Source organism: Sporisorium graminicola, chromosome SGRAM_10, assembly GCF_005498985.1.
Source record: "Sporisorium graminicola strain CBS 10092 chromosome SGRAM_10, whole genome shotgun sequence".
Taxonomy (NCBI): Eukaryota; Fungi; Basidiomycota; class Ustilaginomycetes; order Ustilaginales; family Ustilaginaceae; genus Sporisorium; species Sporisorium graminicola.
In genome coordinates, this window is record NC_043720.1 from 90,347 (window position 1) to 107,357 (window position 17,011).

Consider the following 17,011-nt stretch of genomic DNA (forward strand, 5'->3'; position numbering starts at 1 on the left):
CGTTGTTGTGCTGAGCCTGTTGCCCATCCCCTTTTTCAGTCATTGATTTGCAGAGAGAGTGGGCGGAACGAGAGACTTCAGTGCGGCCGTTGTGCTTTCCTGAAAGGTTAGATGAGCGCAGTGAACAGCGACCGTGCGCAAGGGTGGGACAAAGGGCAAACGGCAAAAAAACCAGCTTCCGTTGCGATGCTGTGCTGCTCTGCGCTCTGACCCTTTGAGCCGCCATTCAAAAGCGTCGTCTATCTCGCTCTGACTAATGTTTGTTACTCTTCTCATCACCACCATCCTCTGAAGCAAGCTTTGCTCCTTCACTGCCTTCTTGCAGCATTGTAGCATTCCGTCTCTTCAAGAGTCGTGCCGACATCTTTGGTCGTCGCCATGTCTCGTTGCCAGGACATCAACATAACCGTTTCGGAGCATGCGCACCTCAAAAGAAAAGCCATCTACAGATGCGGCCAACACCTCGATCCTTCTATCGCCACCTCCGATGAAGTCACTCACAAGTACTGCTACGGAACCGTCTTTGCCCGCGTCTTGCAACGAAACCGGTTTCACAGAAGCTCCAACGCAATTCTGCGCGCCCTCAAGTTACTCAGACGATCTCATGACCGATCGAAAGACAGCCAGAACTTCATCAAGTATGAAGTCAAGTATCACCTCATTCTTGATACTTTCTGTCTCCTCGATTATCAGGTCATGCCACTCGAAGGCGATCATCTGTCGTATCTCAGGCTCGTCAATCCCCTAGGCAAGGAGAAATTGCCCCGTCCACCGCTCCCCATCCTCATTTCGTCGCTACGTTTCGATATCTCGACGCTCTCTGAACTGCTGCGAAGGGACTTTTGCACCATTCTCACTCCAGGAAACCTCCTGGATCTGTCAGCGGACTCTCTTAAACAGCGCTTCAGAGTCATCCGCGCTGTACAGAACCTCTATGCTGAGCACTCCATCTTGCTTGCACCCAACGATGAAGCTTTCTTTTGGCGAGACTGTAAAGTCTGCGCGAGCTACGACCAGGAGATCATTCGCTTCTGCCGCGACCTCTACCATCTCCTTCTTCGCATCTTTCATGGAGAGCGCAACAAGCCAATCTCTTGTCGTTTCTTCACTCCTCTCGACGAGATGTCCGACGCCGAATCTTCTGATGAAAATATGGCTTGAGCCGCAACTTCAAGGTCTAGGCTCAAGATCGTGACGACACCTCTTCCGCCAAGGATCGGTCTCACGCCTTCTAACACCCTACTCCTGCTAATTTCGTCCCGCTCAACTTGTCGACCCCACCAATTTCGCTTGAAGTCCCCACTTTTTTCCCCTTTCAAGTCACAGCTTGCATGCCATGAACCAGAATTTTGACAACGCGACGGGATCGCCGGCTCTACCTTGGCTTCATCGGCCGCCCCTTTTCTTGCTCCTTTGTTCCAGCTTGCCACGTATACGCATAAGCCAACGAGCGATTTCATTTCTTTTCTCTGCCCCTCATCTTCCGTGTCCTGCTCGCTTCCCCTCGCTTCCACTCTGACCCTTCAAAAAGATTGGTCTTGTAAAATCCTGCTGCTTCAGCATCGTGAATCATGAAGACCAGTCTCGTTCGCACCTTCTTCGTCGCCAGTCCCGTTAGTCTCACCTTTCTGTTAGCGCTTCTCGGCGGCGCTCAGGCGACCGAGGACCCTGCCGAGGTCGAAGAGCGCCGACAAGCCGCTGCAAGAGCCAGCCCGAGTCCTCTTGACAAGTTCCGTACGGACTATCGAGCGCTATACAAGATCAAACTTAGCAATCCAGTAGGCGAAGACCTTCCTCTGGGCATGTATCCGAGAGAGGTCTCGCACAAGGTCGCCAAGCTAAGCTTCTTTGGCACCCCCTCGTGGGAATCGAGTAAGTAAATGGAGCGTCAAACTCCTTCCCCTGCACGGCCTAGCACGTCTACAAAACGCTCATCAATCTCGCACTCAATTGCCGATTTCTTCGTCAGGATGGAATGTCGACAATATTCTCCAGGGTCTGAACCTGGACTATGCCCAACTCCTCGCCGGACCTTTCCACCCTGAGCGGGTTGAGAGTCAGCTCCAGGAGACTCGCACTAAACACTTGGAACAATCCAGCAAGCTTGTGCAGTTGATGTTCGAAAAATGGGACGATCTCGAGGGCGTCCTTGGGGAGGAGGAAGTGGACAAGCATCTTAGATTTTACCAGATGGTCCGGAACCTGGCGGCACATGCGGAACTTGTACCTACCATGTGATTCGCTCGCTGTCTTGACTGCATCGTCAGGCAGCTCTACAACAGTCCGCTCAGCCAACACAAGCACAAAAGCCACATCGAGTGAATATATTATAAAAAGGGTTGAAATTGACGTTGTTGCTCTCAGAAGATGACGAGCCGCGTTGGTCAGCGAAGATCTCTCAGATCGCTTCCGGCACCCATTCCAAAGTAGTAGCTATTGGAGCGGGCCTGGTTGGATTGCATCCGCCTGTTGGAATTTGCCGCTGCATCGGTCAGTCCAGCGGGGGTCGAGTTGGAGTGATGGTGGCGCGCACCACGAGTGTGAAGGCGGACCGAATCGTCTCGACGAGGCTCTCCCCATCGACGAATGCTGATGTCGGAATCGCTCGACGTCCACGGCGAGTCCGGAGCAGTAGCAGTAGCGTGATCATCGTCAGCAGAAATCATCGCAAACTGGCTTCGTGCAGCCCCGAGTGAGACGGAGCGTTGCTTTCTGATGACACGTCTGACTGCTTCAGCGTCGCCATTCGTAGTCGACAGGTTGGCAGGGACACTTCGATGCCAGCCAAGCGAAGGCGGTTCCACGACCGGCCTCGAGGCGGCAGTAGCAGCTGCGGCAGCTTGCTTTGCCTTCTGTCGCTCTGCACGTCTCTGTTCGCGCTTAGCCTCCTTCTTGGCCTGCTTCTTGAGCTGCTTCTTGATCTGCACTTCCTCCTCTTCCTCCTTCTTCCTCATCGCGTCGGTCTTTGCATTCAGCTGCCGCTCCTGATCCGCATCCGCCTCTTCAGGCACATCATCGACTGTGCTTGCACCACAGCTTGTCAACATAGCGCTTCGAGCGGTATCCGAAAAGAGCGGTGCCCGGAAGGCGTAGTCCGAAGGCGCCGTCAGCTCCGAATAGACACTGGGCTGAGACAGCAAGCTCTCTTGACGGCTTAGCAGAGCACTGGCGCTGTCTGACTGGGTGCGAGTTGTGCGCTTAGTGCGGCTTCGCTGACTGCCACGTGAGCTGAGCGACAGCATCCTTCGTCGCCTCCACGCTTCGCGCATCGCTGCATCCGCCTCGGCTTTGGCCTTGAATTTGGCGTCGTCGTCCCTCTCTGAAGATCGCGCAGCCTTCTTGGCAGCGCTCGACTTGGTCAGCTGGGCAGCAAACGCCTCGTCAAATACGGAGGACACCACGGTGATGGCAGCCGAGCTCTGGCAGCCCGAAGCGAGAGCGTCGTGGCTGGCCTTCTTGGCCAGGCCCGTGTTGGTTGAGCGCGCCATCTCTCGCTTCTGTCGACTGGCGTCCTTCGTACTCGAGCGCAATTGCTGCTTAGAGCTGGATGACCTCAGCTTCGGCTTGACGGGACGAACATCGAAGGGCAAAGGCTTGGTCTTGCCACAGTCAGCATCGGAAGCAAACGGATCAACACCTACGCTGCTGGCCGCTTCGTGTGCCTCTAGCACTTTGAAGCCATGTGTAGTCGAGACCTTGCCCGGCTCCAGCCAGCTTTTCAGGTCCGTAGTGGCACAGAATTGAGGTCGGATGCTGGGCGCACGGCTCACATTGACTCCGGCTGGGCTGTCTGAATCGGACTTGACAGCGGTAGCTTGCTGCGCTTCCAGATCAACCGGCACGCTGGTGGGAGCGAAGAGACGCGCCTTGCGCAGCAATCGCCGCTGCTGACGGTCGTGCTCAGCCTGATCGGCGTCGACCCGCTCCAATAAACGCTCGGACTTGCCAGCGCCGCTGGTGCTCGTTCGCGCATCGATGTGCGTTTCGGAATTGGAGGCAGTCGAGTCGGCGAGCGTTGTCGAAGTGTAGTCGCTGCGCAGACTGCCGTTCTTGGTGATCCTGCGATCGGGACGTGGAGACAGCGCCGTGTATGGGTCGGCAGTCTCGCCCGCTTCTGTCACATGGCCCAGCCAGCGTCCGACGCTTCCGAGCAGCCTTGTGCGTCGGTCTCCTTCCAACTCGGGGAAGGGCAGTAGCGAGGCACGATTGGGCCCGATCACTTTGGGCAAGCGCTCCGTCGCCATCGATGCGCGGCCAACCACGCCGGCGGCGTCGGATGCTGGGAGCAGAGGCTGTTGAGAACCTCGTCTTGACCAGGCAGCTCCCACTCCGGCCAATCCCGGGGTGAACTCGACGGCGGCCTTGCCTTGCGGATTCAGGACTGGAGTAGGCACGAAGACCGGTTGCACCCGAGGGAAGGTGTGCGCATTGTTGTGTAGTGGAAGCTTTCCGTTGTCCTCCAAAGCGGATGCGTCACCTTCCTCCTCAGTCGTCCAGTCGACAGCCATACGCTCCTCGGCACGTCGAAGGCGCCGTGCCATGGGCAGTTCCCGATCTTTGCCGCCAATGGTTCCCTCGAAATCACTGTCCAGATAGGGCTGCATGTCGTTATATCGCTTTCGCGTGGCCCGCTGTCGCGACGCAGTCGTCGCAGCATTGCGCAGCGTGACAGGCAGCATGTTTAAGACCGCACGATTGGCCGCTCCACCGAGACTCGCCATGCGCGAGGCGGGCTGCGGCGGCTTGGCCTGGAATGGATATGGCAGAGACGGCGCCGCTGTGGGCAGATCGGATGCTTGGTGGTGTCGCTGCACAAGACGCTCGATGAAGCTGGGCTGGCGCTGAACAGAGGCAGGCCAGGTGAAGCCGCCCACATCGCGATCGGCAAGCTCCTGCCTCGCAGCTCCGTAGTTACCGCCTCGCACAGCGGCTGTCGGTGTACTCGTCGCTGCGGGCTCTGGAGGCTGGATAGCGGCAACAGGAGGGTCAAACAGAGTCCATCCCTTGCCGTTCCACGTGCTCCTGGGCGCTTTGCCGTTGTCAGCATAGCCCAGCACCGGCACGTCGCGAGTCACCTGCGCACCATCCTTAGCAGTGTCGCTGAAGAGAAGATCGATCTTGACGTCTTTCGCGTTGACGTCGTCGTCGGCGGTGACAGTGACGCTGTCGAACGAGTTGCGCTCCTCAGCCTTATCTGTGTGGTCCTTGGAGACGTCGGCAGAGGGGCTCCAGGTGGCTCGGTCGAGTTTTCGCTTGCGCCTGGCTCGACGGTCGCCCGCACAGCAGGCGAGACGCAAAACCCAGGCGAGTCCGACAGAAAGGGTGGCTATTACGACCACGGCACCTACAACGATGCACAGGATGAGTGGGGTGTTGTGATGAAGTGTGGCAATCGGGTTGGTGACCGCAGTTGAGGTAGGAGAGGTAGTGGTGGTAGGAGTAGATGTTGCTGAAGAGACAGAGGCGATCGAGCTGGGCACCATCAGGCCAGGAAGGAAAGGTGTGTCGGATGGGTCGGCTCTTGCGGCCAAGTGCACAGTGTCGACGACCTCCCTCTGCTTGCCTTTCGAATCGATAAGCCGATCGCTGTCGATGGCATGCTGAGGGCTTCGCTCGGCGCGGTCATCCGAGGTGTTTTCTTTGGTTTTGACCTTGCCCTGCTTCTTCCGAGAGGATATTGATGATGGTCGTGCCTTTTTGGAAGGCTTCGCCCTGAACCGAGGCATATTGACGTTCTTTGCTCGATCCCAGGGTGAAGAACAACGACTTTCCCGAAGTCGTAGCAACGCCAAACAAAAAATTTACTATGATGAATGAAAGTGTTGTTGTAGTCAAAAAGGCAAGGACGCTGTCCTCGCCGCCGTAAAAAGTATAAGTAAAAGAATGAAAGAAACGGAATGGTGAAGAAAGGCGCCGGGCCTCGGATGAAGGAAGAAGGGAAGGAAGAAGGAGTGGAACGGTGAGCTTTCTTTTGATCACGAGTGATTCGTTCGCAAAACTCCATGCCAATCACTCTTGTGAGCCAGAACTCGAGTATGCGGTGCTTCTTCTTCGCTGTGCCTTGCTGCTGCTCGAGGGCGGAGGAAGATGAAGTCATCGACAACCGACAGAGGGTGAGTGAGTCTAGTCGAATGTGGAGTAGATTCTACTGGACAGGACGACTGCACCCCAAAAGGGGCAAGCCACGACGCTGCAATACATGTGTTTCATAGAGTTGTAACCGCTGACGCCAGACCTCAGCGTCATGGCCGGTGTTCACAGTCTAGCCTGTGAGTATTTAAACTAGCAGCAGTTGACATGGTGGAGGCCATGATCGACGAGACATATCGAATTCGTTGTCTGACAGCTGTCGCAAGAGCTCTAACATAATCTCGAAAAAGGAAAATTTGTTACATTTGTTAGATCTAGCGCTGTCCAGGAAAAGGCTGTGGACTGCGCTTCGGCCAACCAGACGGGCAGTGCAGCAAACTTCGACAGTCGATCAAGGGTCCAATCTGTCCGTCCTTGCTCACGCGGAAGTTTATACTACACATGCTGTACCGTTCAAGCATCATTAGAGCTAGCTTCCCCACAACCAAGAGCTTCTCTTTGCGGTGAAAGAGAAGATGGCGGACTCCACTACATACTTGTTACTGGCCATGATCCTCCTGCCGCCTATCTTTCGCCAAGCACAACGACTTGTATACTCCGCCCGCTCAGCTCGTCGAAACAACGCATCATCGCTCGGAGCACCAAGGTTCTTGTCACACGCACGGCTGACCCCATTTGCATCGCCCTTCTCCGCCACAGTATCGATTGCATCGTCGCTCTTGGTTCTCATCAGCCTTCGCAACCTCATTCCGGTTCGGTACGGTATCGACATTCTCATTCCCGCCTCCGTCATCAACAACCTCCGTCGCGCGTTCTACAAGCTCTACACCGCACCCGGCCCCTTCGTCTCAAGTCACACAGACAACACACCACTTCACATCGAGGCCCTGCGCGGCGGCTACAAGCCCGACCTCTTCCTTGCATACGAAGCTCCCATCACAATACCAACCACTGCCCTTCGTAGCCTCATCAACAATGCGCCATCACTGCTACCCATCGGACTCCTCACACAGTCCAAGAACGCAGAGCTTCAGGCGCTCATCTCCAGGCTCTCGAGCTACGAGGGCAGACGCATATATCTTCTGCTCGGTTCCAGACCGCTGCTCAACTGCACCTTTTGCAAGACGGCCAACGACTACTTCTGGTTTGCCGTTCCGTTCCTCTTCGGCACTTATGCTTGGCGCATCTTGGCGCTGGGCTTGCTCACCACGCATCCGGACGACTCGGTGGCCGTTGCCATACGGCAAGCTGCATCTCTGCTCAGGCTCACATTGCACCCACGGACTTCGGACCCGAATGCAGTTGTGAGGCCACATGAGGCGGATCGAAGCAGTTGGCGCACATCATCGCTCACGGTGCTTCTGGTTACGCTCGCCACCGAGCTGCTCATCATGTTTGAGTTTGGTCACGTCACGGCCAATTCCTCCCGCCTCAATCACTGGCACACCAACCTGTACATCCTTCGCCAGTTCATATTCTTGACACTCGTCCTCCTCGTCTACCTCTTCCCAGCACCAAGGGTACCGAGCAGCTTCGAGCAGAGCGTCGCTCACTTGTCCTCGACTCAACAGAACCTTCAGGACCTTATGCATGTTTCGGATCTCGTCGACGTCGCACACGGCGTCGTGCTCGAGGACGATCAGTTGCTGCAATCCACGAGACAGTGGAAGAGTAGCAACCGCCAAACACTAGATGTCGGGATTGGCCCCGAGAGAGCCGAGGAGATCATTCAGACTGCGAAACACCACGGAGGCCAAGCAGCGAGTGATGGAATCGAGCAGGCGCGCACAGCCATCTACAGAGTCACTCGTCATTGGTGGGACAGGGCCGAGCTCTTCAACCAACACTTGGATCAGCAACATGCTCTCGCCGCATCATCGTCCGAGTCTCAATCACAGCCAGCTACACAGCCCACCTCACAATCCTCTTTCGGTTCCTGAACAGAGTTGCACTCTGCTCGGAGTGGTCCGCGCGTTGCTTGTGTGTCACAACCTGCTCAAACGGAGCTGGTTCAAGCTGTTCTTCCACAGCTAAACGCAACTTTATTTGGTGGTTCAAGTCAAAAACGCTTGGCGACGTAGATCTGTCACGACTCTGATCGAGTTCGTCTGATGTTGCTCAATCTCATTGTTCCGCACAGACAGCCGAGGTTCCGTACAATCCCTCCTAAGGACAGTCAACCGGTCAGAGCACTCGGCATCTTTGACTTTCGCCGGGTTGAGCCGCCTCGTTGCTCGTTCGAGGACAAGAACAGCCTCATTTGCGACTATAAGACTCGTCAGTCCTGCGTCGGACCGTTCCTTTCCGCACGTTGACGCGTGTCTTGTTGTCACTCGACCTTGTTGCATCCAGCAACACCATATATACACTCGACCTTTCCGTCAACTCGACTAGTCGCCCCAACATCTCCAATCCTGTGTTCCGCAGCGCGAATTCCCGACGCAGTCCATCCATCTTATTCGTTACAGTGGAGCAAAGCTGGCAGCGTGTCTTCCGTCTGCGGCTTCTGGACTCGATAGCAGATCTTTGCGCCATCGTCGGGCCTTGTAAGTACGCCTTCCCTCATTCTCGTTGCTATCGTGCTTTGGCTGACTTTGTCGCCTGTTGATTTCCCCCAGTCATTTGCAACAATGGACCGGCCCGGGCTGGCACAAGGCGTCATTCCCATCGATAAGATGCGCTCAGCCGACTACGGCGCCGTCGTTCGGCGTCTTATCTTCCTCTGTCAGCAGGTTGAGGCCCTGAGCGTTCCTCTTCAGGACAGCACGACCAGCAAAGGCCACTTGAGTCTTCCGAGATTGGTTCTCGTCGGTGGGCAAAGCGCCGGAAAAAGCTCCCTTGTCGAGTGTCTCGCTGGAATCTCCCTGCCACGATCGCAAGGCACATGTACCCGAGGCCCGCTCGACATCGTTATAACATCCACGGTCGACGGCGCAAACGATCGCGGCTCAGTTGGCGACAACTGGTACGCAATTCTTTCGCTTGTACTGCCAGAATCCAAGGCCGGTCGTCCCTCTCCGCCCGGTGCCTGCGGTGGCATTGTCCAATTCGGCGCTGCGATCGACGACCCTGCGCGCGTCGCTGACCGCATCCGCCAAGCCTCTTTGGCCGTGCTCGACCTCATCAATCTTCCTCCTCTCAAGCCCGGATCCTGCGTCATCGACGACTCTCCCTACCTTCTCATGTCGTCCGACGAGCTCGTCTTCGCCGAGGATGGCGCCGAGAGCAGCCTCGCTACCTTCTTCCCTGCCGGTACTCGCCTTCTCCTGTCCATTCGATCCCCTGGTGCTGAGCCTCTTCACTTCACCGATCTTCCCGGCCTCATTGCCTCTGGTCGTCCGAGCGAGATCAATGCACCACGCAACATGATCAAGCGCGAGATCAGAGACAACAACGTCATCATCGTCTTTGTTGCCTCGCTCGCCAACGATCTACGCAATCAGGGAGGATTCGCTCTGGCTCGAGAAGCCGACCCCACGGGCGCAAGGACAATCGGCGTGCTCACCATGCCTGATCGCATGGTCCCATCTTCTGCCCGGCAGTGGGCCAAGATGATCAATGACTCTTCGTCGCACAATATACAAGATGATCAAGGTTTTCCTTCATCGTACTACCACCTCAAGCACGGTTGGCACGTTGTGCGCTGTGCTGCTTCCAACGAGGATCGAAACGACGTCCGCCATGTCGAGGACTGCTTCTTCCACAGTGAAGTTAATGACGCCACTTTTGAATGGCACCAGACTGCTTCCATGCTCGACAGCGTCGGCGAGGACGGCAATGAAAGCTTCGTCGAGACCCGATGCGGCCTCGACAATTTGCACTATCATCTCAGCCAGCTTCTGCTGCAGCAGATCCGATCGACGCTACCCAAGACCATTGCCTCCGCCACCAAGCTTCTGCAAGACGTCACCCTCCATCATCGCGCTGCAGTGACTGAAGCCAACAACGGCAATGGCCAACTAGGTGACAAGGCAGGTGCCGCGATCAACAAGATTGCTCAAAGCTTTTCAACACGAAGCTTTTCAACAAGAAGAGAACTGTTCATCTGTGTGGACGACATCGTAAGCCACTTCCACATTCTTAGTCACAACATCAACAGCGAGCTAGCACCGCGTCTCAATCACGAGCTGCTTGCCATCGCTCCTATCTACCTGCCCTTCACAGCTGTTGAAGCGCGGGATCGTGCCCTCACTGCCGCTTATCGGCCCAAGCCATGGACGTTCTGCAGCAAGCTCTTGGGGGCAGCTGCGGCGGTCTCGCTGGATCTGGAACGTCAAGATGACGAAACTGGAGCAATGTCTTCAACGGGCAACGTTGCATCTTCCGCAGCATGTTTGCGCAGTATGCTGCCCAAGAAGAAACCAATCACCGTGGACGAGCTCATTGAAGAGCTCAAGCGAGGTCCGAGTTTCAGTCATGCCGTGGCCTCGACACATATCTTCACGGAAGTCCATGCGCAGTTTCAGACCAAGTTCCGAACTGCCATCCTGAACTACGCCGGCGTCGCTAAGGAGCACCTGGCCCTGCTCATCAGGAATGCAATTCCTGCGCACCTTATCGACTTGTATCCTCAACTGGTCGCTGACTTGCTCGACATCGCCAATGACTTTGTGCAAGGACGTTTGAGCGAAGAGATGCACACGGTTGCCGAAGGTGCAGCGCAGCATTCGCTGTACGAGTACGGGACTACTGGTGGCAGGACCGGCATTTATCACTTCGACGCGGTGAATACGGATGGTGAAAGCGATACCGAGTACATCAAGTGGGTCAAGGACGAGCAACAGGCGTACTTGATGCTCAGGATGAGCCTGATTGCCAAAGAGAGGGCCGAGGTGGGTGATCGGAACTTCATGGTGCAAGTCAACAAGGTCATCAACTTTCAATGCAAGGCTGGACTCGTTAGTAAAGAGGACTTCGAAAGGCTTGGCTATGTCACGGGAGGCAGCAAGACTCGGGCGTTGGCAGCTGAGCTGGAGGATGGCCCAGCAGTGGAAACAAACGCACAGCCGGCATTGCGAAGCCAGGCAAAGGGGTCCAAGAAGATTGCTGCTGCTGCTGCACGAACAACTCCATCGCCCGCACCAACCATCTTCGGCAAAGACGAGAGAATACCTTCGTCGTCTACGCACACTCGTAGGTGCACCACAGGTGCTCTCGATGACACAGTTGATGCTTCTGAACTGTCCCGCGCCGCTCCAGGTGTGTACTCGACGCCCAAGCTGACCATCCATCGCCATCTCGTGCTCATTGCAGAGACGCTGATCAGGAAACAGCGTTGGCTGTATACGGCGATCGAGCTCATGGCCCATCTGCGTGGCGACTTCAACTTTTTCTCCCTGCTCGTCGCCGACAAGGCTCATGGAATTCCTGTGTGGCTGATGAAGAGTCTGTACAGCTACCTGCGCCACACAGTTTCACGCGACTTTGGCAGCAACCTCTCCGACGACGAGGTGTACCAGCGTTACTTTATCAAGGCCGATAGACCAAGACGGGAGGAGATGGAAAGGGTGGTTCAGCTGAAGGAAAGGGTGGAGCAACTGAAGGAGAGGATGGAGCGAATTGCGGGCGTGGTCGGCGAGCTCCAGCAACTCGCGGATCAGCTGGACAGAGTGGTGGCCCAAGCTGGCAAGCATCTAAGGAGCGGTCATAGTCGTTGGAGGACTGAGTTCGACGGCCGCATCCATGCTGGAAGCGCCCAAACCGCGCCTGGCACGCCACAACACCATCGCACTACGGCCACCACTACTGGATCCGACACGTCGCCTTCTACGCCTCGTAAATCTCATCACAGAACCGCCTCCAACACCGCGGCGACCTGCGCCGATTCAACTACGACCAAGAGGCAAGGCAGCACGACTCCCACTCGCTCACAGCAGCTGCAGCAGCAGTTCAAGACGAGTGTCACTCCGCAGAAGCGAACTATGATGCGCGACGAACCTGCCACACCGACAAAGATGCGAACCACCTGCGCTGCTGCTCCTACTCGGAGTATTGCGAAGATGATGCTCTCGAACAGTGTGCCGCTGGAACCGCTGGCCTATGAAGCCGATGCTACCGACTGCAGCTCTGATGCGACGCAAGCTCATCAAGAGGAGCATGGTGAGGCTCACCACCGAGCTGGTGGGAAGGACGACTGGTCGGACCCGCGATTGGAGTCACAGGTGATTGTCTCGGACAGCGAAGGCTCGTTTTGATCCGCACAGGATTTTATGGCCCGTCCGAGCACCCTCCATCGATCGACGAGGCAGTCTTGCCGCGCATCCATCCTATTCGCAAAGCAGTCGAACAACAGATGATTGTCTCATGAGCACACTGCAACTCAAACAACAGGTCGTTGTACACCGTTTGTAGCCGTAGTTGACCATACAAGAGTCAATTTCAATTCCGCCTTCCTCTTTCCTTTGACCTTCTGTGAACTTAGAACGAGACGTCCGTGCCCTTGTCCCGCGGCGGCTGATCGCATTCGGCCCAATAGTCCTTGCCGACTCCATCATTGACCAGCAGCAGGATGTGATCCCTAGTACACGCCGCGGCCTCTACCCTGAGTTTTCCGTAGCGCCTTTGCGGCTGTTGCTCTTGTTTCACGCGTGGGTTTTGGTCGAGCCATGTCTGGCGCGGGGTTTTGGGGATGCTGTATGGGATGCGTGTTGGTTCGAGTATCGGCTGGGACGAGAGGGAGCGGGGTGGGATGCCCCATAGGTACACCTCGTCGGTCTGGTCCGCGGTGTCGGTGGTGGCGAGGAGGTACTCGAGGCCGCAGAACAGCTGGGTGGCTTTACCGGGGAGACCTTGGACCAGCGTCAGGGTCTCATCTGCGGGGGTGTCGGCGTTAGTGGTGGTGGTGGTGGTGGTGGGACGCGGGGCGTGGCCTACGGTCCAGACGCGGCCACATGTGTCGAGGAGCGCAGCGAACGATCCGCCTGCGACGAGCTTGCGCACCCTCGGCACAGGACCCTGGCATGCGGCAGCGATGCCATGCGCGGCGTAGGCAGCGGGTAACGGGTTCGGCACGCGCACGGGCGCAACGATGCGATCCTGCACCCCCGCCAGCGTCTGCCCATACTCGCTGTTTCCCCACACCCACAGATCACCCGCCTGCGTTACAGCGTACGACGTATCCGCGCCACACACCACCTGCATGACCCTCGCACCTTGGTCGCCGCCCGCCGCAGCCGAGCAGGACGGGAACGGCGCGAGCGGAATCGGAACCGGCTGCAAGCTTCGTGAGAGCAGCGGCGGGATGGGCACTGCGTCCTTGTGCGAATCGGGTGTGATGCCGAGTTGGCCGTCCGTGTTGAGGCCTGTGGAGACGACTTGTTGGATCGTGTATCCGTTGAGCTCGCGTTCGAGGAGGAGGAGCGAGTGGTCGACGCCCGCTGCGCTGCTTTTGACGGTCCAGCCCTCCCCGTCGAGCGGTATGCGTTTCGGGAGGGGCAGCAGTCGCAGCTGGGGCGCGTCCGACTCGGAAAGCCGTGTTGAAACGTCGTACGGATCTGTTCCACTTGCCGGCGATGCTGCTGAAGCTGCTGCAGAAGAGGAACCGATTTGGCCCAGCGTGTCGTTCCCGAACCCCCACACGTTCGACTGCCCCGCGCTGTCCTCGGTGACGACCAGACTGAACGTTCCAGCGGCAACGACAGACTGTACACCTCGTTCGCCTGTTAGCTGACCTGTGACCATACCACGCGTGGCTTCTTGGCTCGAGAAGCCTAGCCCGAGCTGCGCATGCGTGTTGCGCCCCACCGCGAACACCTTGCTCGGCTGACTACTGCTCGCTCGCCTACCACCCGCCTCCTCCAACACCTGCTCCTCCGCCCCTTCCTCCCGGGGTTCAACGACAGCGGTGCCTGGAGCAACGAGCTCTTCCGCTTCCCTTCGCGGTGAAGCAGGGGCAAGTGGCTGGTCGAGCAGCGTATACGCTAGCAGCGCGTGCTGCACCCCTCCCGCCACACGCTCCCATCTCAAGCCGTGGCCAACATCCGCCGATACGCCGACAGCGTCCAGCCACGCGCGTGGGAACTTGGACAGCCGGTCCACCGAGTTGTAGCCCAGCACATCGCCGAGGTACAGCACGTGCTGGTAGCGCGCCCCCGCCGTGCTGCTGATCGCACGCCTGACTTCGCGGGAAGCCAAAAGCGAAGCGTGTGGGGTACAGGTACGTGAGCAGGTGAACGGTCGTCGTATGGAGCCCATCGTGCTGAGGGAGCGCTGCTGCTGGTGGCACTGCTGGTGGGTAGACAGATGGAAGAGCAAGAGCGGTGTAAGGGGGGAAAAGAACAAGCCTCCACTTCGCCCGTGCGCTCGTGGCTGGCCGAATCCCGGGTGCAGACCATCGAAACTCACCTCTCCTACAAGGAACAGCCCCTTTCGCTCCTAGAGTCCTCTCTTTGACAGCAAACAAGACTACACCTTGACCACCTTCAGAAGACTCAGGAGCACAGATAGCGACACATGACACGAGAGTACGATCTTCTTTTTTTTCTGTCTTCGTATTCAACACGAAACAAACTCCTTCAAGAACAGAAGAAAAAATAAGCGGTGCGTGAATGATCAACGAGGAAGAAAAGCGGGACGAGAAAAAGGCGGTCGTCTCAAGTACCCCGTCGCTTCCCCTTTCGGGTTTCTTGAGCGATGTCAACCTCCCTCTCTTTTTTTAAGCCGAGGTAGCAGCAGTAGTGGCCGCAGCAGGGGTATCGTCGTCAGCGGCGCCGTTGGCGCCACCGGCGGTAGTCTGCTTCTGACGACGCTCCTTCTCGGTCTCGAGCTGGTTGTACAGCAGGAAGAGCGCCTTCTCGTTGGCCTCGGGCGTGCCCTGGATGGTGAACATGCGCTCGCCCGTCTCGTCGTGCGGCACCTTGGCGATCGAGATCCTGGAGCCGCTCAGACGACGGATCTCGGTGATCTTGGAGCCTCCCTTGCCAATGATGCAGCCGACCATGTCCGAAGGGATCGAGATGTTCTGCGTGCGCAGGTTGGCCGCGTCGACGAGGGGCGGGGCGGAAGCGTTGGGCTCGCCGGCGTTGGCCGAGTTGGTGGTGGCGCCAGCAACGAGGCCTCCACCGGGGGTCACGACAGCGTTGGGGTCGGTGCGGCGCGAGTTGCTGTTCGAGTTCGAGTTGGCGTTCGTGGCGTTGTTGGAGTTGTTGTTGGAGTTATTGTTGGAGTTGTTGTTGTGGTTGCGGTGGGTGTTGTTGTTGAAGGCGCCGTTGTTGGACGAGTTGAGGTTCAAGTTGCCCATGGCCCCGGCGAGGTAAGCGGGACCACCCTGGCGACGCGAACCCTGCTGCTGCAGACCGCCCATACCGCCGCCGGCGAGGATACCGGGGCCGTCGCCCTGACCAGGCTGGTAGAGCACGACGTTCTGCGAGCGGTCCCAGTCCTCAGCAAGGCACTTGACGATCTCGTGAATGGCAACTCGAATCGCCTCGACCGAGCCCTGCACCTCGACAACACGTTCAGTCGACTGGGGCAGCATCTCCTTGGAGGCCACCATGCGGGCACCGGACAGATCCTGGATGTGCTTGATCTTGAGACCCTGGCGGCCAATGACAGTGCCCATGAGGTTGTGCGAGATGAGCAGGCGCACCGAGGTGGTCTGGGCGGCAGTCTCGGTAGGGGTGCCGTCAGCCTGGACGGGAGCGTTGAGAGGGTTCGCGAGGATGGTCTTGGCGATGAGCGCAAAAGCGTCAGAGATACCGACCAGGGTACCCGTGACGGACAGAACGCGGTCGTGGACGCCAGGGACGACCTTGGAGACGCCAGCCTTGACGCCGGTCTGCTCACGGAGCTCGGCGACGTTGGCACCGCCCTTGCCGATGATGATACCGGCCTCCTTGGTGGAGACGAGGGCGCGGACGAGGAGGGTAGCGTTAGGGTCGATGTTGGCGCCCTCGGCGTTTTCGTCGCCAGCGACGGCGGTAAGCTCAGCAGCAGCGGGAGTGGGGGAGGTGGCGGCGACGGCGTCAGCAGCGGGAGCGACAGCCTCGGGCTTGGTCTCTGTTGGAGCAAAGCAAAGGAAGCGGAGAAGAACGAAGTCAGCAAATGCACAGCAAGGTATTGCGATAGATTGCAACTACGTACCAGCAACGGAAGCGGCGGACATTTTGACGTAAGAAAAGGCCAGGTGCGGAGTTGGATGAGGTTGCAGGTGAAAGCGAAGGCGAAGGAGGTGAGATGAGAGATGAGCAGAGATGAAGTGGTGCGGAAGGAGTTAGGTGACGGTGGGACGCAGAGGAACGAGGTGAGGGTTGTCGGTTGCGGGGCGGCGGTGAAGCGGGAGAGATGGTTGAGGTTTGTCGAAGCGGAGGATGTGGTTGACAAGGAGGGCGGAGGAGATGAAGGAAGAAAAGAAGGCGAAGAAGAAAGACGAAGGTGTGGTGGTGATGAAGAGCAACGAAAGACGAAGCGTGTGTGTGACTGTATGAAGAGCAACGACAGTGACCATCAACAGAAAGAAAAAAGTTGCAAAAATTCCAAAGCAGCAAATTGTGTGGTACAGCACAGCGCAGTTACACCGCAGAGCACAGCCTAAGATGGATGGTCTGTTCGCATTCAACTACTGTACAATTGGCGGTGTGATGTTGGGCAAGAATTTTTTTTTTCTCTTTTCTCGACGCCTTGAGCTGCACGAACCCTGAATTTCAAGCTCTTTTTCTTCGTTTTTTTCGGCAGCGCCAGACGAGCGAGCCAGCGATGTCTGTCAGTGGTTGCTTGTAAGGCAAGCCTACGAGCTTGATGTTGTCCAACTAGCCCAAGCAGCTGACTGCCGTAGGCTAGCAGTGTCTCGTCATTGCACGGTACTACTGTCGAGCGTGAGCAGTGATTGAAGCAAGCTCTGCAGAATAGCAACACTGCGGAGCGCAGAAACGCTGTCTTGGTCACGAGCTAGGGCAGTGCCGCAGAAGGCCTCTTTTTTTGTTTC

General features: G+C 57.3%; 6 protein-coding genes across 6 annotated transcripts; 3 read left to right on the plus strand and 3 right to left on the minus strand.

Annotated features, from left to right (window-relative positions):
- Positions 1-1,571: 1,571 nt before the first annotated feature.
- EX895_001089 (uncharacterized protein) lies at positions 1,572-2,238 on the plus strand (the record flags this gene model as incomplete). The annotated part of the gene is made up of 2 exons (XM_029881689.1): positions 1,572-1,872; positions 1,970-2,238. The coding sequence occupies 2 exons, from the start codon at positions 1,572-1,574 to the stop codon at positions 2,236-2,238; spliced, it is 570 nt and encodes a 189-aa protein (XP_029741777.1).
- A 146-nt stretch (positions 2,239-2,384) lies between these two features.
- EX895_001090 (uncharacterized protein) lies at positions 2,385-5,726 on the minus strand (the record flags this gene model as incomplete). The annotated part of the gene is made up of 1 exon (XM_029881690.1): positions 2,385-5,726. The coding sequence occupies one exon, from the start codon at positions 5,724-5,726 to the stop codon at positions 2,385-2,387; it is 3,342 nt and encodes a 1,113-aa protein (XP_029741778.1).
- A 518-nt stretch (positions 5,727-6,244) lies between these two features.
- On the plus strand, positions 6,245-8,030 carry EX895_001091 (uncharacterized protein; the record flags this gene model as incomplete). Its single annotated transcript, XM_029881691.1, has 2 exons — positions 6,245-6,269; positions 6,790-8,030. 2 exons carry the CDS (start codon positions 6,245-6,247, stop codon positions 8,028-8,030), a joined length of 1,266 nt encoding a protein of 421 aa, XP_029741779.1.
- A 690-nt stretch (positions 8,031-8,720) lies between these two features.
- EX895_001092 (uncharacterized protein) lies at positions 8,721-12,284 on the plus strand (the record flags this gene model as incomplete). Its single annotated transcript, XM_029881692.1, has 1 exon — positions 8,721-12,284. The coding sequence occupies one exon, from the start codon at positions 8,721-8,723 to the stop codon at positions 12,282-12,284; it is 3,564 nt and encodes a 1,187-aa protein (XP_029741780.1).
- Positions 12,285-12,507: 223 nt separating this feature from the next.
- EX895_001093 (uncharacterized protein) lies at positions 12,508-14,283 on the minus strand (the record flags this gene model as incomplete). The annotated part of the gene is made up of 1 exon (XM_029881693.1): positions 12,508-14,283. The coding sequence occupies one exon, from the start codon at positions 14,281-14,283 to the stop codon at positions 12,508-12,510; it is 1,776 nt and encodes a 591-aa protein (XP_029741781.1).
- A 460-nt stretch (positions 14,284-14,743) lies between these two features.
- EX895_001094 (uncharacterized protein) lies at positions 14,744-16,192 on the minus strand (the record flags this gene model as incomplete). The annotated part of the gene is made up of 2 exons (XM_029881694.1): positions 14,744-16,086; positions 16,171-16,192. 2 exons carry the CDS (start codon positions 16,190-16,192, stop codon positions 14,744-14,746), a joined length of 1,365 nt encoding a protein of 454 aa, XP_029741782.1.
- Positions 16,193-17,011: the final 819 nt, after the last annotated feature.